This window comes from Solanum verrucosum, unplaced genomic scaffold, assembly GCF_900185275.1.
Source record: "Solanum verrucosum unplaced genomic scaffold, falcon-dt-bn FXZP01000099.1, whole genome shotgun sequence".
In the NCBI taxonomy this organism is placed as follows: domain Eukaryota; kingdom Viridiplantae; phylum Streptophyta; class Magnoliopsida; order Solanales; family Solanaceae; genus Solanum; species Solanum verrucosum.
The window spans coordinates 223,124-250,262 of NW_026020338.1; the positions used below are offsets into that span (position 1 = coordinate 223,124).

Here is a 27,139-nt window from a genome sequence, read left to right on the forward strand (position 1 = left end):
GCACTTTTGTATCATTCATATTGTTCTACATTTTTCTCTATTATAATTTATACTATGTATACGTTACATAAATATTTTTATTTTTCAAACGAAAAAAATGGCAAAATCATTTGAAAATGAACATCCAATTAAGGCATTTGGATGGGCAACTAGAGACACTTCTGGAGTTCTTTCTCCTTTCAATTTTTCAAGAAGGTACAAATTATTATTTTTAATTTTGATGATGTGTTTTTCATTTCAATCGGAAACAAACTCTCTATAAGCTGAGGTAGGGTAACATCTGAGTACATATGCTATAATAAAAATGGTTTTTAGTGGCAATAAATATGTCAATTAACAAAGAGTGTTGAAATTTTTACCCGTATTTGTTATTGGATCCAATGTCGTTATAGGCTCCGACAACATTTACAAAGAGTGCTAAAATGTAATTGTCACTTGCAACTGCCTCTAAGAAAAATCATTTTTTTCTAGTGACACTCAGTTTCTCGGACCCCACCTGTATGATTATACTGAATTTGTTGTTGTTGTTTTATTGTAAATTTTATGATGATCAGTTTGTGTTAATGGTTACAGGGTGACAGGTGAAAAAGATGTGCAATTTAAAGTTATGTATTGTGGAATTTGTCATTCTGATCTTCATCAACTCAAGAATGAATGGGGAAATGGCAAGTACCCCATGGTGCCTGGGTAAATTGATTTGATCTTTTATTTTTGGTTTAAAAAAATTCAGATTTTTTTTAATTGTTAGATCCAAAAATACTAACCAGAATTTTCATTAACGAGATTCAAAAATATTAAGGCACAAAGAAGTTAATGGAATTCAACATCCACTATATATACACATAAGTAATTTTTCAGCGAAGAATATTTACTAGCTAGTTTTCCTGTTCTCTGTATCTTTTCAATTTTTCACATTACTGTATATTTTTTATTTGAAAGCAATCCTGATTTGGTTCTTAGTCTATAATTGGCCATTTTGAGCTCTTGATACCTCAGTAAATCCTGAGTTGATGGGACATGGTACTCCCTCCGTCCCATTTTATAAGAGTTAGTTTGACTCGACACGGAATTTAAGAAAGAAAGAAAGACTTTTAAAACTTGAAGACTAAAATGAATGATAGAAATTACTGTGACTATAAATCATTTCATTAAGGATAAAATAGACATTTTAAAGTTAAATATGTCATTTTATTTGGGACAGACTAAAAAGGAAAGTAAGTCATATAAACTGCGACAGAGAGTAAAAACTAGCGGAATTTGTGTCGATACGATCTACTCGTGAGTGTAACTAATTGTAAATATAATTGCAGGCATGAGGTTGTTGGTGTTGTAACTGAGGTGGGAAGCAAGGTGGAGAAATTTAAGGTTGGAGACAAAGTAGGTGTTGGATGTATGGTAAGATCATGTCGAAAATGTGAGAATTGTAGCGTTGATCTCGAGAATTACTGCCCTCGTCAGATTCCTACATACAACGGCTATAGCTTAGATGGAACCCTTACGTTTGGAGGTTACTCTGACATGATGGTATCCGATGAGCATTTTGCAGTTCGTTGGCCTGAAAACTTGTCGATAGACGCTGCTTCCCTGTTATGTGCTGGAATTACTACTTATAGTCCTTTGAAATATTTTGGACTCGATAAGCCTGGAATGCACATTGGTGTTGTTGGTCTTGGAGGGCTCGGACATATGGCTGTTAAGTTCGCTAAGGCATTTGGAACCAAAGTGACTGTCATTAGTACATCTGCTAATAAGAAGCTAGAAGCAATTGAGCGTTTAGGCGCAGACTCTTTCTTGATCAGTCGCGATCTTGAGCAGATGAATGTTAATATAATAATTCGTTAAGCACGTGATTTTTTTTTTTTTTGACAATGGTGGTGTTGAGGTTTTTGAATTCACGACCTCCGCCTGCTCTGATTCCGTGTTGAAGTGTGTGACAATCTTATCTGAAAGCTTAAGTTGTTATGCCAGTTTAACAATTTAAACTTGAGAATGGGGGCTAACCTTTTGTTTAGTTGTATTATTAATATACGAACAGGCTGCAATGAACACATTGGATGGGATTATCGACACTGTTTCGGCGGTGCACCCTATTCTTCCATTGCTTATGTTGATGAAATCTCATGGTAAGCTTGTTATGGTTGGTGCACCAGAAAAACTGGTGGAGTTGCCCGTGTTTCCACTACTTATGGGTAAGCATCGGACAATAATTTCTTATGCATGATTTCAATAATAAAGTTTAGATTAAAGTATATATAATGTGGCCCTTCCCGCACATAGTGAAAGTTTAGTGCATCAGATAGTCTTTACTAAAGTTTGTATATATAATGTGGAAAACAGGAAGGAAGCTAGTGGCTGGAAGTTGCGTAGGAGGGATGAAAGAGACTCAAGAAATGTTGGATTTTGCGGCAAAGCATAACATAACACCAGATATTGAAGTTGTGCCAATGGACTATGTGAACACAACGTTGGAACGTCTTCTGAAATCGGATGTGAAATATCGTTTCGTGCTCGACATTGGTAATACATTGAACAAGAAGTGAGAATATTAATTAGGGAGGTTCAATTATGTAGCAGTGTTTCTTTGCTTAGATTACATTATTTTCAGAAATGTGTTTCTTGCACTTGTTAAAATAGAAAAAGAGTGTGGCAGTTATTAATTAAAATAAAAAATATCTTTCCATTCATCTGCAATTTGTTAAAGAGAGAGCACAATTTGATTACCTATATTTAATATACTTGTGACCTTTGTTTCTTAGAAGAGGAGCCACTGGCCCTCTTCTTCGTATCTGCTCCTCCTTATCTTTATACAACAAACGAACTCCAAAATCATTCCTTTCTTGAGGGGAATATGCTTTGAGGCAAATGCTCAAAATTATTTCCACTGAGATACAAATTTGAAAGTATATTTTTCATCATATTTACTTCGCCAGATAAGATACACTGACTCTCTTTCTCACCCTCTCTCTATGTATCTGTATATTAAAATATATCTGGTGTGTGTATATATATATAGTATCAAAAGATATATGTTGACTCTTTTGCTCACTGTAATGACCCTCTTGGTCATTTCTGTGTCTTGCCTTCTATGTGTCGTTTAGAGCGTTCCTATAGCGACCCCAAGTCATTTTATGACTTGCTGGGACTGATAGTTCGGTCACCTGGTCGTTCGTTTGGTCCTGGTGTGAGCTTTTGTGTTTTGGAGCTTATAAACCTTGAACGATCATTTTCGATCAAAAGTTCGAGAAGATGACATTGGAATCCAATTCTGACGATTTCATCAACTCCGGAAGGGTCATTTTAGGCTAGTAGCATGGTCGACATGACTCCCGAGGTTTTCAGTGTGAGTCGGTGCGATTAGGCGTTTTAGCCTTTGAAATTTGGCTTAAGTTTGACTTTGGTCAACATTCTGAGTAAACGCGCTCGGATGAGAATTTCGTCAGCGTGGTTAGCTCCGGAATGTCGAGTTTGGTCTAGATTGACCCTTCTTTTGTGTCTGGAGGTTTTCGATATCTTTCCGAGCCCTTTATTGGTGGAGTGGCATGAAGAGAGATATTGCTGACTTTATTTCCCGTTGCTTGTGCTGCCAGCAGGTAAAGGCCGAACATTTGAGGCCTGGTGGCGAGTTCCAGAGATTACCCATTCCAGAGTGGAAGTGGGAGCGTATCACTATTGACTTCGTTGTGGGGTTGCCTCGGACTTCTAGAGGTGTTGACAGCATTTGGGTCATCGTGGATCGATTGACCAAGTCAGCACACTTCCTTCCTGTTCATACTACTTTCAGTGCCGAGAGGTTGGTTCGTATCTACATTAGGGAGGTGGTCCGTCTTCATGGCGTGCCTGTTGCTATCATTTCAGACCGAGGTTCACAGTTCACTTCTAGCTTTTGGAGGGCTTTTCAGGAGGAGTTGGGCACCCGTGTCTACCTTAGCACAGCATTTCACCCACAGACGGATGGTCAGTCAGAGCGTACTATTCAGGTCTTTGAGGATATGTTGCGGGCCTGTGTTATGGATTTTGGAGGTCAGTGGGACCAGTTCTTGCCTTTGGCGGAGTTTGCGTACAACAACAGCTACCACTCTAGTATTCAGATGGCCCCGTTTGAGGCCTTATATGGTAGGTGTTGTCGCTCTCCAGTTGGTTGGTTTGAGTCTACAAAGCCTAGGCCGCGTGGTACAGATTTGCTTCAGGAGGCCCTGGATCAGGTGAGGGTGATTCAGGATAGGCTCAGGACGGCTCAGAGTAGGCACCAGAGTTATGCTGATCAGAGGCGTCGACCTTTGAGATTCTCTGTTGGTGACCGGGTATTCCTCCGTGTGTCGCCCATGAAGGGCGTGATGAGGTTTGGGAGGCGGGGCAAGCTTAGCCCCAGGTACATTGGGCCTTTTGAGATACTCCGGACAGTTGGGGATGTTGCTTATGAGTTGGCCCTACCTCCAGCATTTTCAGTCATCCACCCAGTGTTTCATGTTTCGATGCTGCGGCGGTATGTTCCTGATGAGTCTCATGTGCTCCAGTATGATGCAGTCGAGTTGGATGATCGTTTGACATTTGTAGAGGAGCCAATTATCATTCTAGCCAGAGATGTGAGGAGATTGCGCTCGAGAGCCATTCCTGTTGTTAAGGTCCATTGGAGGCATCGTCCAGTCAAGGAGGCTACCTGGGAGACCGAGCAGGAGATGCGAGAGCAGTTTCCCAGCTTGTTTGAGCCTTCAGGTACTTCTTGATCCTTTCTTTCGCGGACGAAAGTCCTTTTTAGTAGTGGATATTGTAATGACCCTCTTGGTCATTTTTGTGTCTTGCCTTCTGTGTGTCGTTTAGAGCGTTCCTATAGCGACCCCAAGTCATTTATGACTTGCTGGGACTGATAGTTCGGTCACCTGGTCGTTCGTTTGGTCCTGGTGTGAGCTTTTGTGTTTTGGAGTTTATGAACCTTGAACGATCATTTTCGATCAAAAGTTTGAGAAGATGACATTGGAATCCAATTTTGACGATTTCATCAGCTCCGGAAGGGTCATTTTAGGCTAGTAGCATGGTCGACATGACTCCCGAGGTTTTCAGTGTGAGTCGGTGCGATTAGGCGTTTTATCCTTTGAAATTTGGCTTAAGTTTGACTTTGGTCAACATTCTGAGTAAACACGCTCGGATGAGAATTTCGTCAGCGTGGTTAGCTCCGGAATGTCGAGTTTGGTCTAGATTGACCCTTCTTTTGTGTCTGGAGGTTTTCGATATCTTTCCAAGCCCTTTTGTGGGTTTTGACTTAAAATGACTTTTGGAAGTGGGACCCACTTTTTATCGAAATTACCTCTGATGAAAATTTTGACTGCGCCGTTGAGTCTGGAATATCGAATTTGGTATGGTTGCATATCTCGTTTGCGTGCATGGGGTTCCGAACGAGTTCGGAGCACCCCGTCGGAATTTTAAGTTTTAGGAAATTGCAGATTTTCTGCAATAAATTGCAGAAAATCAGCCAATTTTCCCAAATTTCAAACCCTCATCTCTCTCTCATCTCTCAACCGATTTGGGTGATTCAAAAGGCTAAGTTGTGAGATTTTTCGAGGACAACGTGTTGGTGAGCTCGGATAGTGATTTATAGTCCCCGTTTGAGGTAATTTTCGAAAAACACCTGCTACCGCACCCTTTTTGTGAGCTTAATTTTGGAAATTTTTGAGACTTGTTTTCTTAGCCGTTTTAAGTCCGATTTCAGTGATTTTTGAGGCTATCTTGAGTGGTTTTTCGAGGAGAACGTTGTGGTGTCGTCAGATTTTACTGTAGATCGCCCGTTTTTGGTAAATATGCTGATTCAACTGCTGTCCCATTCTATTTTTTTGAGAAAATTTGGGTTTTAGTTGCATGTTGATATTGTGTTGTTCCTGAGCCCCAAATTGTGTCTCATTATGGGAAATGAGCTGGGGGAACTGGTTAGGACCCACTTTTGGGGTAATTCCGAAATTTTCTGCGCGGGTCCCACGATTCCCGTTTTGACTCCAAAATTGACCCGTCTCCGTTTGTTGTGATTTTGGTGTCTAAACGACCGTATTAACGTTGTGACTCTATTTTGATAGCGGGGCAGTGTTTCGAGGACGTTCGGAAAGGAAAAGCTCCGGAGAAGTGATTTTGGAGCGCGTGTGATCGGCTTTCAGGTAGGCTATGGTTTCCCTCTCTTAGATTGAGCTTGAGAGTGTGAATGCATGTTAATTAGTTGGGATTTGGGTTGGGTAGTTATTGAATCCTGCATAGGTGTTAAGAAATCATGTTTTTGACCTATTTCGGGTAACTGTGAGCATGCTTTGTGTTATTAATGGACCCTCCTCGCTATGTGGAGCACTTGCATGCTTAGTTACTGTTTATTTGAAGCATTTTGGGCCTTAGTTTAGGTTTGACTAGGGCTTGCCTTAGAAATACATGATTCGGATCCGATAGGCCTTAGTTTTGCCCCGACGTCGCTCGGCCGGCTTAGATCCCTGTAGACTGGTGTAGCAGACTTGAGTCTGATAGTTTGGGCCTTAGTTAGGTGATACGCTTGCTCCGACTTTAGTTATTCTTATTTTCCCCGATGTTACGGCTTCACGAGTTACATCAGCGACACTAGTTTTGCTTCACGTTTTGAATTTGGTTTTCAATTTGGTTCCAAGGACTTACATTGATTGGCTATGTGTGGACGGCGTTTCACGGACATTTAAGAGTATGGATCGATTGGGACTCTTTCAGCAGCTACATTGGCACCTTTATAGAGCATCTGGTTTAAGGTCCGGCCTCTATTGCTCAGATACTTATATAGAGCATCCGGTTTAAGGTCCGGCCTCTATTGCTCAGATACTTATATAGAGCATCCGGTTAGAGTTCCGGCCTCTTATACTGGTTACTTGTGATTGGTTACTTGGGTACTTCTGGTGAGCATCCGATTCGAGGTCCGGCCTCCGTACTGTCAGATTCTACTAATTAGGGTTGAGGTTCTAGTTCGATGTTCTTCGTTCTTGGGTTCTTTTATGCAATTCTCTTTAGTTATAGTTATTCTGTGTACTCGTCGGGCTTATGGGGGTCCGTTTGGGTTTTTATTTAACTTGCGCACGAGTGTACCTTCTGGGCTTATGGGAGTCCAGTTAGGTGTAGTTAGCTTATAGATTACTTTAGTTAGTTCTTTGTACACTCGTGTGCATTCCATCGTTACTTAGATTTTCGCTCTTGACCCTCGTTTGTATTATTCCTTCTTTTCCTATTGCCTTTACTTTTCAAGTTCAGTCGGCCTATGATACCTACTGGGTACCTGTTGTTTTGGTACTCATGCTACGCTCTGCATCTATTTCGTGATGCAGGTCCGGGCACTAGTAGCCATCGTTGATCGAGCTTGGAGCAGACTGATCCGGAGACGGGAGTGAGCACACGACGTTTTGTACTATTTCAGTCTCCATCTGTATATATCGACTTGTCTTTTACCTTTCGAGACAGCCCAGTCTCTGTTGTCTACTTTTGGGACTTGTACTCATTTTGTTAGTAGCTCTGTACTAGTGACTTCCAAGTTCTGGGAGGGATCTTTATTTGTATATATGTTTTTGGTTTGCTTCCGCCTGTTTATATTATTATTTGTCTTCTCTTGTTTAGTTTCTACCCTCAGACCCATTACTTGTTGTTCCGGGTTACGGGTTGGCTTACCTGCTGGTGGGTTATAGTAGGTGTCATCATGACTTGAGAAATCGGGTTGTGACACTCACCTCTCTCCCTATATATCTGTTATATATCTGTTAGTATTTATGGTAAAATGTTTGTGTAAATAAATAGTTTTCTTACTATCGTTGATGGATTGGTATCTTCCATCACAATGAATGGAATAAGTCAAGTCGTGTTGTCGGTGACAAAGAAATTACCCTTCTTTTTTCTTTGCACCTTTCATTATCCACTTGTATAGTGGTCCATTGTGTGCATATTACACTGGAGTTTTTAAAGTCTACTCTTCATACTTTGCCGGTCACAAAGAAATTGCTTGGAATAATTTACAATTTCAAATAAACAAGGTCCACATTTGTTAGGTAAAGTTTCATATTACATTGGAGTTTTGAAGTCTAGTCTTCATACTTTGTCGATCAGTCACAAAAAAATTACTAAGGTATAACCTTACATTACAATTTCAAATAAAAAAGGCCCACAATTTGTTAGGTAAAAGTTTCATTTTATACCATTTTATTTAGATTATCGTTATAAATTTAGTCTATTTCGATTGAGAAATAATATTTTGTTCCAAATGTGAGTTTTAATGGATATCAATAAAGTCGGTATGATATTTTAGGTCCAAATACCAATAACCATTAGGTGATTTAGTTCTTTTTGTAAAAATCTTGATTAAAACGATTTACTCAAGTGGAAATATTAATAAAATAATCGAGATGATAATACTACTATCATAAAATTTGAAAAAGAAAAGAAAAAAGATATAAAAAAACTTTACCGTACAAAGACTTTGGAAAATCGAGATTATAACATCATGTAATTAAATATCTATATACTATAAAATTACTATTAGCATATTCCAAATAACAGTTAAGTAGCGTTTGCATTTTTCAAAGATCACTTAGTTTTCGAGCCTAACGCCAGTGTATTATGTCATACTTACTCCTTCAGATATCAAGTCAGATATATGTTAATAAGAAATGTATATCTAAAATAAGAAACAAACAATACGTAAACTCCTATTACTACTACGTCTTTTTTTTCGTTGTTCTAAACTCAATGCTCTGAATTACTTAATAATCCGCCTTCTGGATTAACTCCGATTCATAAGTTGCTTCTATTATGAATATGAATAGAAATTATGCTTCATTAGTAGAATATTTGAGCTCCACACTTGCAAAATGTGGAAGATGGGGTCTACTCCAATTGAATTGAATTATTGGTATGGTGTCCACAATAATATGAGCACAATGGACAGCTCAAAATATAAGTGGATGAAGCTACAAAGAAAGACTATACCTTGGAAAATAACTCCGTTGAATCAAATTATTGCGAGTTAATTCTACTCGGTATCCTTCACCAGCATAGGGGCATGACTTAATTGCATCGAAATTAAAGTCTCACATTGAGAGTAACACTTCCTAACCGATGTAATAAGATAGTTATCTTGGTACAAATATGAAAATGGCCTCCGCAAAAGTATATTGCTAGAGTTAAGCATGATGAATACCTCTCATATGATGCAATTACAAGATATGATGCAAGTGGCAAGATGTCATAGAATACTTCAGCACCCGATCGATCACACACTAATAGATTAACCATTTTCAGTGATTCCTATTCACAAACTACTTCTACTGTGTAAATTTGACAGTAGTGCATCAATAGAGACTACATTTGAATTCTTCTATTGTTTATGTTATTGAAATCTTGTCATGGTTGGTGCACCAAAGAAAACGGTGGATTTGCCCGTGTTTCCACTACTTATGGAAACACGGTCAAATCATAGGAGGGAGGAAAGAGACTGAAGAAATGTTGGATTTTGCGGCAAAGCATAACATAACACCAGATATTGAAGTTGTGCCAATGGACTATGTGAACACAGCGTTGGAACGTGTTCTGAAATCGGAGGTGAAATATCGTTTCGTGCTCGACATTGGCAATACATTGAACAAGAAATGAGAATAGGGAGGGGTTCAATTATATAGCAGTGTTTCTTTGCCAATTAGATTACATTAATTTCAGAGATGATTAATCAAATGTGTTTCTTGCACTTATTAAAATAGAATAAGAATGTAACATTTTACAGTAGATATCAATGGAGACTATGCAACTTCAGTAGAACTTGATGGTTGGGGAGAAATTATTGGATTCGAAAACTTCTTTCATCCATCTGCAATTTATGTATTTGTCAGGAAATGGAAAATGTGATTATATTTCGAAATGAAATATAAAAAGAATGAATTTTTGCCAACCCAAATTGTACGTACATGTTCCCTTCATAGGCAGTGTCCCCAAACTCGCTGCTGATTACTGATACTACATCACCTATTGCCAATAGAGGAAAGAATGAGAAGAAATAATTTATATATAAACAGAGAACACAATTTCATGAGGTATATACCTACCTATATTTAATCTATAATCCGAATCTTCTGGGAAAGAGCTGCAAGAGTTGCCTTTGTTTCTTAGAAGAGGAGCAAGTGGCCTCTTCTTCATATCTGCTCTTCCTTATCCCAATTTGAAGCTCAGCTTCAACTTTATACAACAAACGAACTCCAAATTTCAACTTTTCTCCAAAATCATCATCTATTTCACTAATAAAATCTAACTTAATGCACCCATAGTCACTTAATGTTTTTCCATTTGCATTAGATGCGTCCCATAAGCCACCAAAAGGTACCAACAAAAAATAAATAACACCATCACGATATTTTGAATGGTTGGATAAGGCAAATTCCTGGGTCATCGACGACATCCCATCCTCACATGATAAGGGAATCAAATGAACTTTGATGTAATTAATTTGTTTGCCATAATAACATACAGCAAATCCCAAGAAGTTATCACTTACATACCAATTCTTACGCAAATTGACTGATACACTTCTTCCCATTCCCTGATAGTCGAACCAACTTGGGATATCGTACGGCCAACTCCCAAACGTTCTTAGTGACGAGGAATCTGAAGAACAGATGTCATGCTGCAATGACAAGATATTCTGAAACAACGAATTACAGATCGAAGCATTGCTCCAATCTAAATTTATTGTTTCTAATTGCTGTGGAAATTCTGGCAGCTGTGTAAGTCTCTTGCAATCTGATAAGTCCAAGTGTTCAAGAGCACCAAGTTTGGATATGCTTTGAGGCAAATGCTCAAAATTATTTCCACTGAGATACAACTTTTTCAAAGAGGATAAGGATCCAATGTCTTCCGGAAGTCCTCCATCTATTATATTGCAGTAGCTGAGATCCAGATAGTCTAATGAGAGTAACCCTTCATTCACCAGAGGGAACACAAAGTACACATTATCTTCTGATTTATCAATTTTAAAAGTCAATGATTTAAGCTTGTTCAACCGGACGATGGAATACGGAGGACATGAGATTAGAGTATAACTGGCATCAAGCTTCTCCAAGTTTTCTAAATCACCTATCTCTTCTGGCAAGCTTTCAAGCTTTGAGCACCTTTTCACAGATAGCTTCACCAAACCTTTGAACTTACAAATGCTGCTTGGAAGAGATAAAAGGTTAGAGCAGTCTTTTAGATTCAAAGATAATGGCAGTTCCCTTATTCCAAGGATTTCTGGAAATTTCTGTAAACTAGAGCAGTATTTTAGATCCAGATATTCAAGAGATTCCACATTAACATATGAAAACCTCTCAAGGCTTTTACATTCTCTCAAATTGAACTCAATGAGTTTTCCGCAATACTTCAGGGAAGGATGAACTTCTTCAAGACTCCTACAACACTCTAGATTCAAATACTCCAAATTTGGCATCCCCTTGAAATCTGGTGTTCTCTTCAAGCTGTTGGAGAAACTTAGATCTATCCTTCGTAGAGACAGAAATTGTTGCAGCTATTCAAAACACAGAGAGAATGATAGTAGACGACATGTTTATATTATAACTCAACGTGTGAAATGAGAAATTGTTTGATTTTACTTTATATGGAAACTAGTAAAATTACTTTAATAGCATAAAATTTATAAAATAATACTTAAAGCTATTAGTAATTAAAACTAAAACACTATATTCTCTTACATACAATATTACGTAGTAACAAACATTAATAATGTAAAGGGAAATGAAAATTATTACATCTTATCATTTATCCTTAATAACATAAGCATAAATTAATGACTGTAAAAATATACCAGGATCTGTAACATAAGCAATGATGTCAGTGAGCCACTCAACAGGAGCAAAGTACACAAATATTTAATTGTGAAGAAGAAGAAGAAGAGTTTCAGAATTTTTATTATTTTAAAATGAGAGGAAATCCCTCTATTTATAGACAACAAAGAATTGTGTTAATAACTGTTTATTGTGCTTTATCGTAAATGTTACAATTATTTGGAAATGTTGCAACCCTTCGAAAAAGGGCACAATGTCACACCCCAAAACCGGATGTGATGGCACGTGCCCAAACCCCACCGGACACGTAAGCCTAACACCCAAAAACCCAACGATGCGGAATTAATAAAACAAGAATAAGATAGAAAGATAAGCGGAAGTCTTTAAATAAACTCAACATAACCCCAGAATTGGTTGTCACATGTACAAACCTCTAATACGGAATCTGAATAAAAAATACAAGTCTCATAGTAAAGTTCTAGAATAGAACAAAACAATAAATATAGATAACTTGAGGGCACGTCTGGAATGAACCGCTACCTCTCAAGTAAGTCTGGAAGCTCTAATCTGAAGATGAGTAATAAGTCGGATCTGATAGAGCTGTCGACCTACACAACTGTGTAGAAGCAAGGGTGAGTACCAAAAGCAACATGTACTCGCAAGTAACACTAAACTAAGCTAAACTAGCAGCTACAAACAACTTCTTTCAATCCCAACCGAACCACTGAAACTTCATTCTAACAGCAAACCAACAACCTATACTACACAATTCATAATCAACAGATATATCCAACAGTGTCTCAACATCAACCTCATATCCTCATGTAAGAGCAAATAGATCATATATCACATGAAGAGGGGCAAATAGGTAAAATCCACACACCTCAGACAAAGATGAAGTCAAATGCGATGCAAATGCAATAATAATGTCATGTAGTCATGATGCATGTCTGTCCTACGATACATATCTGTTGACGTAATCAGTCCGCGCTGAATACTCAAATCAGAACCCATGGGGGCCACACATGGACCATGTATCACTGCCGAAACCAGATCCCATCGGCATCCAAATCGCTAGCCGAAGCTAGTCCATCTCATATATCTCTAGCCGGAGCTAGTCTCAACTGTGTCTCATATCCATCCATCATCATATCAGTGTCTCAGAACTCATGCAATAGATAGTTCACACATGGGATGAATAATGAATAAGCACATGTCATCAATCACAATCATATCACGATCACATCATAGTATTACACATTATCTGTCTCAATCACAATCATATCACGACCACATCATAGTATTACACATCGTCTGTCTCAATCACAACCATATCACGACCACATCATAGTATTACACATCATCTGTCTCAACATCAAACACATCATAGTATTACACATCGTCTGTATCAATCATAGCCTACTCATGCTCTTCTATCCCCTCAATATCAGTTATCACATGACTTATTCAACAAATTCAAGTCACATATAACACATTTAACTCGTTTTATTCCCCATCTTTCAATTACAACAATTTCAATCAACAAATAAAACTCATCCTCAATCCCCATTACTCCCCAACACAATTAGAAAAGTAGTCATGTGTAGTCTAAGAGTTTAACAAAGTTTAGAAGACACTTGCCTCAAAACACTTCAACTAGTAACTCAAATTTGAGTTTTACCCTTTCGAGCACGCTCCAAATCACCACAATCTATTCATAAATGGAATCTCACAATCAATACGAATCTAACAACACCAATATTGTGAAATTTGGAGAAAAGGGTAAAATGGTCAAAAAAAATCTCGTTCCGAAAAATATTCTTGAAATCTGGAAATTTTTAGTGAAAAATGTTCCCCAAGAAATTTAGAATCCAATAGTGAAAACCGTTTCGAAAAAGGAGTTGAAATGAGTTCAAAAACTCAAATTTTCTATTAAATTCGGATTAGGCAAAAAAACCCCCAAATTTTTCAGTTGAGATCTCAAATTTTGATGTTAAAATCCATAAATAATCGATGGAAATCAAAGATATAAGTTGGAAATAACTTACCCAATGAATTCCTTGCGAAAACCCACTTGAAATCACCTATTTTCGAGCTCTCAAAGTCTAAAAATGGAGAAATGGGTATTTTTCAAGTTGGGGAAAAATAGTTACTGGTTTTTGACTAAAAAAGACTGCTATTGCAGCTGAAATTGCAGCTGAAACACAACAATAACACCAAAGTTTAAGTCCCCGTTGGACCCTCGGGATTCGTTCGGAATCTCGTGCACACAAACTAAATATGTACCCCCACTAAATTCGACGTTCCGGACTCAATGGAGCTGTCGGAATTTGAATTCGAGGACTCCTTGACCCGAAATTTAATAAGATGCCAAGAAACTAGTTTAACGCCAAAAAAATTCGAAACTCAAACGGAGCGTCTAAAAATTCAACCAAGACTCATTCTAGACTTAGAATCGCCTCCCGAAACCAACGGTACTCTCGGAATTTCAATCTGAGCCTCGGAACCTCATATGTTGACCAAAGTCAACTCTTTATCAAAATTTCACAACTTTAGCAACTTAGGACCCCAATTCTTCGTTTCAACTCCAAATTCAACTCCGTAACTTCACACAGACCCGTTTCGACATTCTAAAACTGTCGGAATCGACGGAAATCCGATCCGAGTCCCGAAACTCCAAATGACTCGAAAAAGCACTTTTTAACCAACTTTAACTCATAAAAACTCAACTTCTCAAAAACTCAACTTTTTACCAACTTTTCCTCAAACCAACTTTACAACCACAAAACATGGGACTCGGGGCAACTACCGAAAGGGCAAAATAGTCATTTCCATGAAAAATTACCAAAATGACCTTTCGGGTCATTACATCATTCACCACTAAAAACCATGTTCGTCCTCGAACATAAAGTAAAAGAAAGTACCTGAAGCCTCGAAAAACTGGGGATATCGAACCCGCATATCATCCTCGGACTCCCAAGTCGCCTCCCTATCTGATCGATGCCTCCACTGAACCTTCACTGAAACGATGTCCTTGGTCCGGAGCTTGCGAACCTGCCTGTCCAAAATAGCTATAGGCTCCTCCTCAAATGTCAAATCTGGACTCAACTCCACCGACTCAACCGAAATCGCGTGAGACTCATCCGGAACATACTTCCGGAGCATAGAAACATGGAAAACTGGATGCACGGCTGTCAAACTAGGTGGCAAAGCTAACTTGTAAGCCACCTCTCCCATCCTCTCCAAAATCTCATATGGGCCAATGAACCTAGGGCTGAGGTTGCCCTTCTTCCCAAATCTCATCACACCCCTTCATGGGCGATACCCGAAGCCAAACTCGATCACCCACCATGAACTCTAAGGGTCAAACCCTTCTGTCAGCATAGCTCTTCTGCCTACTCTGGGCAGTCAAGAGCCTACTCTGAATCACACGAACACGCACCATATCCTCTCTAAGAATATCAGTACCAAGGGAGTCCACCTCCGCTGAATCAAACCATCCAATAGGTGATCTACACCGCCTACCATACAGTGCCTCAAAAGGTGCCATCCTAATGCTAGAATGATAACTGTTGTTGTAGGCGAACTCTGCCAATGGCAAGTGCTGATCCCATCTAGTACCAAAATCGATCACGCAAGCCCGACGCATATCCTCCAACACCTGAATAGTCCTCTCAGACTGACCGTCAGTCTGAGGGTGAAAAACTGTGCTCATGTTGAGTCTAGTACCCAAATCATGCTGTAATGCTCTCCAGAAATGAGAAGTGAATACTGAACCCCTGTCAGACACAATGGACACCGGCACTCCGTGCAACAAGCAGAGTCGCGCCATCTTCTTGAAGTAATTTTGCCTGAGTTTCCTAAGCCTGAATTGCCACATTTACCTGAATTCCCTAAAATTCCAAAATCCGAGCTACCAACTCTACCAAAGCCCGAATTGCCACATTTACCTGAAATCCCAACTTTGCCTAATTAAGCCCAAATTTCCTGAAATCCCAAAACCTGAGCTATCAACTCTACCAAAGCCAGAAATCCCCGTAATCCCAACATTATCAACGCCTGAACTTCTAGCATTGCCAAAACTTGAGATATCTGTCATTCCTAAACCTGAATTACCAACTTTGCCAAAGTCAGAAATCCCTCAAGTGCCTAAAAAGCATTGAGCAGGGAGCGTATAAAATCCTCTTTGCTTCATTGAAGTAACAATATTGTTAAAATGTTAACACTTAATTATGTTATGTGATCATATGTATGTTTTTTTCTTTATTGTGCTAGAATCATTTGCAGCTTCCCTTTTCAAAAGAAATATATATATATATATATATAGTTTTATGAAACTATATATTCAAACCTTTATATTATTTACAATTTTGTTAAACAAAAATGTTTGAAAGGACATTATTATATGGCTACGAATTACGATATTATGTCTTCCACATAATCGTCTTGCTCACGCAATAGGCATGCTCCAACATAGATGTTAGGTAAAGGAAATTAAGCAAGTAGATATAAATTTGAGAAGAAAGTTAAATAATTGAATTATTTTCTTTAAATTAGCCAAGAAAGTCAAATAATTAATTAAGGTTTTAGCACTTGGCTCAAAAACTTATTTCTACCTTCCATCCATATTAATTATATAATATTTTTAGTTTCGACACACCCTTTAAGAAAAACATTCACCTCCTAGAAAATAAACACCATTAACATTAGCAGTGTTATCTCTCTTTCATTTAAATAAGTGGACATGATAAACTGGTTCATCCTCCACTATGTATAACTTATCATTAATAACATGAAGATGATACAATAATAAATTGAAGAAATAAATAGCTAAAAAAGAAGAACTTAATAATGATCAATTCAACATGGACCCCTACCTTGAATATTTTGATTTTCATAGCATATAACTCAGAAGAAAAATAAAGAAGGTTAAAGTTTATAATTCCTCGTGCTATTCTACGTTCCATAGTGCCTTATATTACAAGTTAGGAGTAACCCTATAAATTTGAGGCTAGGCATAAGTGTTTAAATCAAATCAAAAAATCGTAGTATCAAATTGAAAAGTCAAATTAAATCGATAAAAGAATCCAACTAAACGTGGTTTGGTTTGATTCGATTGTGACATATATATGTCAAGAAATATTGTGATTTTCTCATTGGATGGAATAATTAAAAGAACAAAATATATATATACACACTTGCCCACCCAAGTATTGAGAGAGTTTGAATGTGAACTTGGGATCACTATAGAAGACCACTGAACTGTTGTCTACCATGTAGATTCACTTGAAGGTGTTTGCTCACGCTTCAAAAGGTAATTCTTGAATTAAATTTCAGAAAGTTTATGTGTTCCAGCATGATTGCATATGTTCTAGCATAAACATATATTGGTTATCTATTATTCATGTAGCAGTATGAGTTATGACTATGATATGCTTCCGATGTGCATATAACTTTCCAATGGTATATTTTTTATTCGTAACATTATTCACTTGTTTGGCAAAGATGATTTTTAGGGGAGTAATTTTTACAGGGATAATTAATCCAGACTCGTAAAGGATAAGGGCCGATGGGGGCACTTGGGAAAGACGGGCTGATCGAGTGTCTCCATTCAAGCGAGGGTACATGAGAAGAAGAACGAAACGAAGTGAGAGGTCTGGGGCAGGGAATTAAAATAGTTGAGTCGATCAGGCTCTACGATCGGGAGAAGCTAGCAAAATGAAATCAAGATTTGATTGAAAATAAAGAAGCAAGATTGTTGATACCACAACTGATCACCATCAATAAAGAAGAAAATTAAAATACGGTTACCCAAAAATAAATATACCTCATTATTTATAATAATATTGTCATCATATTTCAATTATCATGGTAAAATATCATAATAAATTTATAACTAAACTAAAACCTACTTATGCACAATTTAATTAACCGCCACTATGTGATATAGATATGTGGTGAATAATATTTTTCATTGATTAACTTCTTACATGAATTAAAATCTATATAAGAGGTACAAGTTTTATACATTTTCTTACCACTTGCCTTTCGCAACTCATTGATATTACTAGGAAAAGAAAATATGGGCGTACAAGGTAAGTTGATTGTTTCATTGGAAGTGAAGTGTGGAGGACATTCGGTTCATGATATTAATAACACTAATAGCCATCATCTACCCAACATAAGCCCTAGTAGAGTCAAGCATTTTGAGATTCATGAAGGTGAAAAAGGAAAAAATTGGTTCGATTGCTAGCTGGAAATATTACGAAGGTAGCACACACATTTCTCTCCTCTCTTTCTCGCAATATTTATTGCATCAATTTTCCACATTTAGGTGTATTTCATATTTCGAAAGTAATTCGCCTATCCATCAAAATCTTTTCCATGAAAAAGTTAGTTAATGGTGTTGATTACTCCCTCCGTCCACTTTTAATTGTCATGTTTTCCTTTTTTTTGGAGTCAAACGATAAGAACTTTGAATAATATTTGATGTATTTTTTCATGGAAAATTACTTCAGCCATCATTCTAATCTTCACGAGCAATAGATCATTTTTATTAAAATGAAAATGATAAAAGAGGGAAAATAAACTAAAGAATTTGAACATTTGAATTGGGAGTAACATCTATTGTATTTTCTGATCTTTAATGAATAGATGGAAAAGAAATGTTTGCTAAGACTGTGATTGAAGCCATCGATCCTCAGAAGAATTCAACCACTTGGAATGCAATTGAAGGAAATTTGTTAGATCTGTATAATTCCTTCAATGTTATTACATCCTTTGAACATCAATGGATTACATATGCACTTGTGTATGAGAAGAAAACTGAAGATACTCCAGAACCCATTGCTTTCTTGGATTTTTTCATTGGTGTGATCAAGGATATAGAGGGTCACCTTCTCAAAAATTAAAAAATCTACGATGTTCAATGGTCCTATACATACATATATCTATGTGTTTGTGTGTTTGTTCTTATGTGATGAGTACTTGAAAACATTGGCTAGTGCTAACTAGCGTGTAAAATAAATAATATTATGTTTAATTTGAAGAATAATATATATATACTATGTACGCCAGCCTCTATATATAATGTCATGTTTGAAGAATATATATTTGTGATTCAAGTAGCATTTTATACAGTTTTATTTTTACTCTAAGAACTCTGATATTCCATTAATTATTAGCTTAGGCTCTAATACGCATCATTAGATAAGTACTCTACACAAACGATATTTTGTGTCCTGTTTTCTTGATTCAAGTGAAAGGTAAATTCAAAATTTAAAGTTTACGAGTTCCTTCTGAGACCCCAAAGTAGGTGTAACAACTGAAGTTACGGCACAATAATGATATGTATTATAATCATTGAGAACACAAAATACAATTTAGAAATGGAAATATCAAGCAAGTAACAACTAATGATCCTTAAAACGAAACAGAGAATGTTAATCAAGGGGAAGACAAATCCAAAGATTGATAGAAGGGGATGAGAAGCTCTAACTAAAAACAGAGATAAGAAGAATCAGACTCTTTTTCTTAAGAATTTGCATAATTTCGAAATCACATATCACTATCATTTTTTATGGAACTGTTCTCATGCCCACTATTCAATCCGGATTCCAAATTAACCTGGCCTTATTGCTCGTTCTCAGCCCAATAACTCTTGTTAGTCCAATAACTATTTGTGTGACCTTGGTATTCATATTGGAATGAACTTGGTTCATAACAGTAGTATAGGACTGTAATGACCCGAAAGGTCATTTTGGTGATTTTTCGTGGAAATGACTATTTTGCCCTTTCGGTAGTTGCCCCGAGTCCCATGTTTTATGGTTGTAAAGTCGGTTTGAGGAAAAGTTGGTAAAAAGTTGAGTTTTTGAGAAGTTGAGTTTTTTATGAGTTAAAGTTGGTTAAAAGGTGCTTTTTCGAGTCATTTGGAGTTTCGGGACTCGGATCGGATTTCCGTCGATTCCGGCAGTTTTAGAATGTCGAAACGGGTCTGTGTGAAGTTACGGAGTTGAATTTGGAGTTGAAACGAAGAATTGAGGTCCTAAGTTGCTAAAGTTGTGAAATTTTGATAAAGAGTTGACTTTGGTCAACATATGAGGTTCCGAGGCTCAGATTGAAATTCCGAGAGTACCGTTGGTTTCGGGAGGCGATTCTAAGTCTAGAATGAGTCTTGGTTGAATTTTTAGACGCTCCGTTTGAGTTTCGAATTTTTTTGGCGTTAAACTAGTTTCTTGGCATCTTATTGAATTTCGGGTCAAGGAGTCCTCGAATTCAAATTCCGACGGTTCCATTGAGTCCGGAACGTCGAATTTAGTGGGGGTACATATTTAGTTTGTGTGCACGAGATTCCGAACGAATCCCGAGGGTCCAACGGGGACTTAAACTTTGGTGTTATTGTTGTGTTTCAGCTGCAATAGCAGTCCTTTTTAAGTCAAAAAACAGTAGCCATTTTCCCCCAACTTGAAAAATACCCATTTCTCCATTTTTAGACTTTGAGAGCTCGAAAATAGGTGATTTCAAGTGGGTTTTCGCAAGGAATTCATTGGGTAAGTTATTTCCAACTTATATCTTTGATTTCCATCGATTATTTATGGATTTTAACATCAAAATTTGAGATCTCAACTGTAAAATTTGGGGGTTTTTGCCTAATCCGAATTTAATAGAAAATTTGAGTTTGTGAACTCATTTCAACTCCTTTTTCGAAACGGTTTTCACTATTGGATTCTAAATTTCTTGGGGAACATTTTTCACTAAAAATTTCCAGATTTCGAGAATATTTTCCGGAACGAGATTTTTTTGACCATTTTACCCTTTTCTCCAAATTTCACGATATTGGTGTTGTTAGATTCGTATTGATTGTGGATTCCATTTATGAATAGATTGTGGTGATTTGGAGCGTGCTCGGAAGGGTAAAACTCAAATTTGAGTTACTAGTTGAAGTGTTTTGAGGCAAGTGACTTCTAAACTTTGTTAAACTCTTAGACTACACATGACTACTTTCCTAATTGTGTTGGGGAGTAATGGGGATTGAGGATGGTTTTATTTGTTGATTGAAATTGTTGTAATGAAAGATGGGGAATAAAACGAGCTAATGTGTTATATGTGACTTGAATTTGTTGAATAAGTCATGTGATAACTGATATTGAGGGGATAGAAGAGCATGAGTAGCTATGATTGATACAGACATTGATGTTGAGACAGATGATGTGTAATACTATGATGTGGTCGTGATATGGTTGTGATTGAGACATGATGTGTAATACTATGATGTGGTCGTGATATGGTTGTGATTGAGACAGACGATGTGTAATACTATGATGTGTCGTGATATGGTTGTGATTGAGACAGATAATGTGTAATACTATGATGTGATCGTGATATGATTGTGATTGATGACATGTGCATATTCATTATTCATCCCATGTGTGAACTATCTGTTGCATGAGTTCTGAGACACTGATATGAGGATGGATGGATATGAGACACAGTTGAGACTAGCTCCGGCTAGAGATATATGAGATGGACTAGCTCCGGCTAGCGATTTGGATGCCGATGGGATCTGGTTCCGGCGGTGATACATGGTCCATGTGTGGCCCCCATGGGTTCTGATTTGAGTATTCAGCGCAGACTGATTACGTCAACAGATGTGTATCGTAGGACAGACATGCATCATGACTACATGACATATTATTGCATTTGCATCGCATTTGACTTCATCTTTGTCTGTGGTGTGTGGATTTTACCTATTTGCCCCTCTTCATGTGATATATGATCTATTTGCTCTTACATGAGGATATGAGGTTGATGTTGAGACACTGTTGGATATATCTGTTGATTATGAATTGTGTAGTATAGGTTGTTGGTTCGCTGTTAGAATGAAGTTTCGGTGGTTCGGTTGGGATTGAAAGGAGTTGTTTGTAGCTGCTAGTTTAGCTTAGTTTAGTGTTACTTGCGAGTACCTGTTGCTTTTGGTACTCACCCTTGCTTCTACACAGTTGTGTAGGTTGACAGCTCTATCAGATCCGACTTATTACTCATCTTCAGATTAGAGCTTCCAGACTTACTTGAGAGGTAGCGGTTCATTCCAGACGTGCCCTCAAGTTATCTATATTTATTGTTTGTTCTATTCTAGAACTTTACTATGAGACTTGTATATTTTATTCAGATTCCGTATTAGAGGTTTGTACATGTGACAACCAATTCTGGGGTTATGTTGAGTTTATTTAAAGACTTCCGCTTATCTTTCTATCTTATTCTTGTTTTATTAATTCCGTATCGTCGGGTTTTTGGGTGTTAGGCTGACGTGTCCGGTGGGGTTGGACACGTGCCATCACATCCGGTTTTGGGGTGTGACAAGGACAATAACTAGGTACATGGGGGAGACTTTTCTTATGTGCTTGAATATGTTACACAAGGAAATTTATTGTCAGATTAAATTAGGAGGTTATTGTTGAGAAGATGAACTAACACACAATTAATTTTCCTATTAAAGCCTAATACTCTAATTTTTATTTTCCACGACCACACATATATATAAACTTGTTTGAAGTGAAACATAAAGCATATTAGCATAATCAACCAAAACATAAATTACTAGTCTTGAAGCATTTATCACCTTTCAACAATGGCTTATAATCACAACAACCCATCTTTTTTACTTGTTATTATTTGTCACTTTGTTTTAACAAACAACTACATAAATCTAGCAGACGCGCGCCATCTTCTTGAAGTAATTTTGCCTGAGTTTCCTAAGCCTAAATTGCCACATTTACCTGAAATCCCAACTTTGCCTATATATGCCTGAATTCCGTGAAATTCCAAAACCCGAGCTACCAACTCTATCAAGGCATGCATTGCTACATTTACCTGAAATCTCAGCTTTGCCTAAGCCCAAACTATTTCCTGAAATCCCAAAACCCGAGCTACCAACTCTATCAAGGCCTGCATTGCCATATTTACCTAAAATCCCAACTTTGCCTAAGCCCAAATTATTTCCTGAAATCTCAAAACCCGAGCTACCAACTCTATCAAGGACTGCATTGCCACATTTACCTAAAATCCCAGCTTTGCCTAAGCCCAAATTATTTCCTGAAATCCCAAAACCCGAGCTACCAACTCTACCAAAGCTCGAATTTCCCAAAATCCCAACATTACCAAAGTCTGAACTTCCACCATTGCCAAAACTTAAAATGTTAAGACTTAATTATGTTATGTGATCATATGTATGTTTTTTCTTTATTGTGCTAGAATCATTTGCAGCTTCCCTTTATATAGTTGTTCTATATATCATCAGTTATTGGTATTTCTTCTGGTGTTACATGTATATATTTTTTATATACTAAATCTTGAATTTTTTGTTAGACTTTAGGCACATTTACAAAGAGTGTTAATTGTCTCTAAAGAATATATTTAGCGGCAATTAAGCTATTACCGTTAATTATTGTCATTAAAGATTTTTTTTTTGTGTAATGTTTTTTTTTTTTGCTTTGGAATTGGAAGGATTATATTTATTAAATAGTAGGTTCATCCATACAAAAAGGAATTGATCTAAATGATATAGTTCCATTCGCATCTCTTTCAAGTGCTTTTAGTGTAAAGGAAAAAGACGCTTCAAAACAACAACTTGTTCATAGGCATATTTGGATCCATAGTCTTCCTTCCATATTCCGCTAATATGTCTGCTACTGAGTTAGCCTCCCTCATTATATGCTTCATTGTTGATCCTCCCATCAGTAGGAGCATTGACCTGCAATCCAAATAAATGTGTGAGTGTATTGGTTTAGCACTTTCTAAGGTGTTAAGTAATACATGAGAGTCGGTCTCCACGAGCAAATGATTAATGTTTATTTTCGGTGCTAGTTTCAAACCATGGAGCAAAGCTAGTAGTTCCGCATGATGGGCATTAGCAACTTTTACTTTGCAAGAAAATCCTACAATCCAAGTGCCTAGATGGTCCCTTATAAACTCCACCGGTTCCACCCATCAACTGCCTGAAATTTTTCTTATGTTAGAAATTTCTCGATCATTTTGGTGTAATGTGATACTCGCATTAAAGATTTTTTTTGGTGTAATGTGGAGTATTAGTGATCTATGAAAAAAAATAGGATTATTTTAAATCCAAATCCAAAGATAATAGACTATTTCTAGTATTTTCTCATTCAAAGTACTTATATTCAAACTTGTAGACTATCTAGGGATGACAATGGGTCGGGATGGGTGGGATGCGGTGCTGGTTGCGGGTATATGTTTTACGTTGGTTTAATTTTTTTTTTAACTTTTTACATGTTATAAGAGTGATAAAACATTATTTATTAAGATAATTTCTTTAAAGCTGCTAAAATATTCAAGATAGTAAATGAAATGATTCAATAAAAAATAATACAATTTCTTACATGTTTTCTAATTGACCTCTAAAAAATAAATTTTTAAGTCACTATCCTATTAAATTAATACAACTTAATGAAAAAATGAATTTATTTTTATGAAATATATTTTTAGTATCAAACTTAACTAGAAAAAGAAAATATTAAAGAAATTATAAGGGGCAGATTAATGCGAGGTGGGTCTATGAAGGGCGGGTTGAAAATAAAAAAAAATTGCTATGCGAAGCGGGGCGAGGCTTAAAAATTTAGCGGGTTAAGCTCAACCCACACCGCCCCTTTGTCATCCCTAGCAGTATCCAACCCTTGTCTTAAGAGTGTTAGTTTCATGAAACTACCTATAGATTCAAACTTTTATATTACTTACAATTTTGTTAAACACAAATGTCTGACTTAACAATTCGATTTTTTATATTATTTACAATTTTGTTAAACACAAATGTTTCAAAAGGACACTATTATATGGCTACGATATTATGTCTTCCACAATATATCTCCTGCTAACGCAATAGGCATGGTCCAATCTAGATATTAGGCAAAGGAAATTAAGCAAGTAGATATAAATTGGAGAAGAAAGTTTTTTTTTTTTTTTTTGCTTTGGAACTGGAAGGATTTTATTTATTAAATAGTAGGTTCATCCATACAAAAAGGAACTGACCTAAACGATATAGTTCTATTCGCATCTCTTTCAAGAGCTTTTGATGTAAAGGAAGAAGATGCTTCAAAAATAAACAACTTGTTCATAGACATATTTGAATCCATAATTTTCCTTCCATATTCCGCTAATATATCTGCTATTGAGTTAGCCTCCCTCATTATATGCGTCATTGTTGATCTTCCCATCAATATGAGCATTAAAATATTTACTTTAATTTAGCCAAGAAAGAAATAATAAATAACATCACTCCTATTATGGTTTACCTTAATTTAGTTTATCGACAACTTAGCCACCTTAATCATGTTTCACCTTCGTAAGGAGTTTCAAACTTCATGACTTAACTCATTCCTTCCGTCCATATTATATGATATTTTTAATTTGGACACACCCTTTAAGAAAAACATCACTCCTAAGAAATAAGAAATGAAAAAGTAAAAACACCATATAAAATAAATCGAAGAAAGTAATAAACATCATCAACATTAGATGTGTTATCTCACTATGTGCAACTTACCATCATTAATAACATGAAGATGATACAACTCAACAAATTGAAGAAATTAATAGCCAAAAAAAGAAAAGGCTAGTAATGATCAATTCAACATGGACCCCTACATTGAATATTTTGATGTTTCATAGATACAACTCAGAAGAAAAATAAATAAGAGTAGAGGTTATAATTTCCCATGCTATTCTATGTTCTATAGTGCCATATATTACAAATTAGGAGTAACCCTATAAATTTGAGGCTAAGCATGAAGGTGTTTAAATCAAACCGAAAAAATTGTACTATCAAATTGAAAAGTCAAATAATATTACATAAATTATCAAGTCTGGAGCGATGTATTCAAAATTGTGACTTCGTCTCTCACGATTTTGAATACATCGCTCCAAACTTTAATAATGCTTAATTGAATGTGTATCGTTATTCAATTATCAAGTGTTGCTGAAATATGTCAATCAATTTATTTATTTATATTCACATTTTAAAATAATTTAACTCTTATAATTTCTTCAAATTTGAGGTGTGTTATCGATAAATTTTAAAATTAACCTAAGTATAACATTCTTTAGGTTTATTTTATATTAATTTTGTGTTTAATTATTAAATTTAATTATGTTTTCTTCGAATTTGAGGTGTGTTATCGATAAATTTTAAAATTAACCAAAGTATAACATTCTTTAGGTTTATTTTATATTAATTTTTGTGTTTAATTATTAAATTTAATTATGTTTGAACATGTACATATTATTGAAATTTTAATGTTATAATAACGAAATAATTATCATCGTGATTTTGAAAAAGTCTCATTTACTTTGTAAAATTGTCTAACAAATCTTTAATTAGGTTAGCACAAGTATAGTGCATATAACACCATAACAAATCTTTGTATGCCTATGTGTGCAACAAAAATAAGACAAAGAAATATATATTTGATGATGCATATTTTTTGTTTGTAACATTATTCACTTGTTTGGCAAAGATGATTTTTACAGGAGTAATTAATCTAAACTCGTAAAGGAAAAGGGTCGGTGGGGGATATTTGAGAAAGTCGGGCTGATCAAATGTTTTTATTCAAGTGACAGTACATAAGAAGAACAAATGAATTGAGAGGAGGGCGGGGACAGGGAAAAGAGTCGAGTCGATCAGGCTCGACGATTGGGAGAAGCAAAACGAAATTAGAATTTGATCCAAAAAAAAGCAAAGCTATGAATATCATGACCGATGCGATCATATAAATATAAATATACCTGATTACTTATATTTGTATTGTCATCATATTTCAATATCATGAGTATGTAAAATATCATGATAAATTTATAACCAAACTAAAACCTACTTATACATAATTGAATTAACACCGCCACTATGTGATATAGTCATATAGATATGTGGTGGATAATATTTTTTATTGTTAGCTTCTTTAATTAACATCTATATATAAAAGCTATAAGTTTTATACATTTTCTCAACTTATTGCTATTACTAGAAAAAAGACAATATGGGTATGAAAGGCAAAAATGATTGTTTCATTGGAGGTGAAGTGTGGAGGACACATCGATTTATGATATTTTTTCACACTAATACTCATATCTACCCAAATAAGCCCTAGTAGGGTCAAGCATTTTTGAGATTCATGAAGGTGAAATCGGAAAAATTGGTTCGGTTGTTAGCTTGAAATATTATAAGGTACGCAACAACACATAAACATTTATATCTTTCCAGAATTATTTTTCTCTGCTACAATTCTAATTTAGGTGTATTCATATTAGAATTTAATGAATTCGGGTACATCTAT

At 36.3% G+C, this 27,139-nt stretch overlaps 2 protein-coding genes and 2 pseudogenes across 2 annotated transcripts in view; 2 read left to right on the forward strand and 2 right to left on the reverse strand.

Moving 5' to 3' along the window:
- The first annotated feature begins 35 nt into the window (after window positions 1–35).
- Window positions 36–9,829, forward strand: LOC125836893 (8-hydroxygeraniol dehydrogenase-like). The gene is made up of 6 exons (XM_049516051.1): window positions 36–195; window positions 574–687; window positions 1,311–1,821; window positions 2,036–2,189; window positions 2,338–2,489; window positions 9,574–9,829. Exons 1-6 carry the CDS (start codon window positions 98–100, stop codon window positions 9,622–9,624), a joined length of 1,080 nt encoding a protein of 359 aa, XP_049372008.1. The 5' UTR covers window positions 36–97; the 3' UTR covers window positions 9,625–9,829.
- A 159-nt stretch (window positions 9,830–9,988) lies between these two features.
- The window catches only part of LOC125836870 (TMV resistance protein N-like), a 170,749-nt pseudogene continuing 153,598 nt past the window's right edge, over window positions 9,989–27,139 (reverse strand).
- LOC125836929 (TMV resistance protein N-like) overlaps window positions 10,082–27,139 on the reverse strand; it is a 30,800-nt gene continuing 13,742 nt past the window's right edge. The window contains exon 4 of the mRNA XM_049516081.1: window positions 10,082–11,521. Within this exon, the coding sequence (XP_049372038.1) occupies window positions 10,082–11,521 (1,440 nt within the window). The remainder of the gene's footprint in view (window positions 11,522–27,139) is intronic.
- LOC125836903 (kirola-like) lies at window positions 17,881–18,709 on the forward strand (annotated as a pseudogene).

Excerpts from the sequence above, each read along its gene's own strand:
- LOC125836893 (XM_049516051.1), top strand. The coding sequence starts at position 98 with ATGGCAAAATCATTTGAAAATGAACATCCAATTAAGGCATTTGGATGG. Across the intron at positions 688-1,310 it reads AAGTACCCCATGGTGCCTGG|GCATGAGGTTGTTGGTGTTG; the intron begins GTAAATTGATTT and ends ATATAATTGCAG. Across the intron at positions 2,490-9,573 it reads AACGTCTTCTGAAATCGGAT|GTGAAATATCGTTTCGTGCT; the intron begins GTGAAATATCGT and ends CTGAAATCGGAG.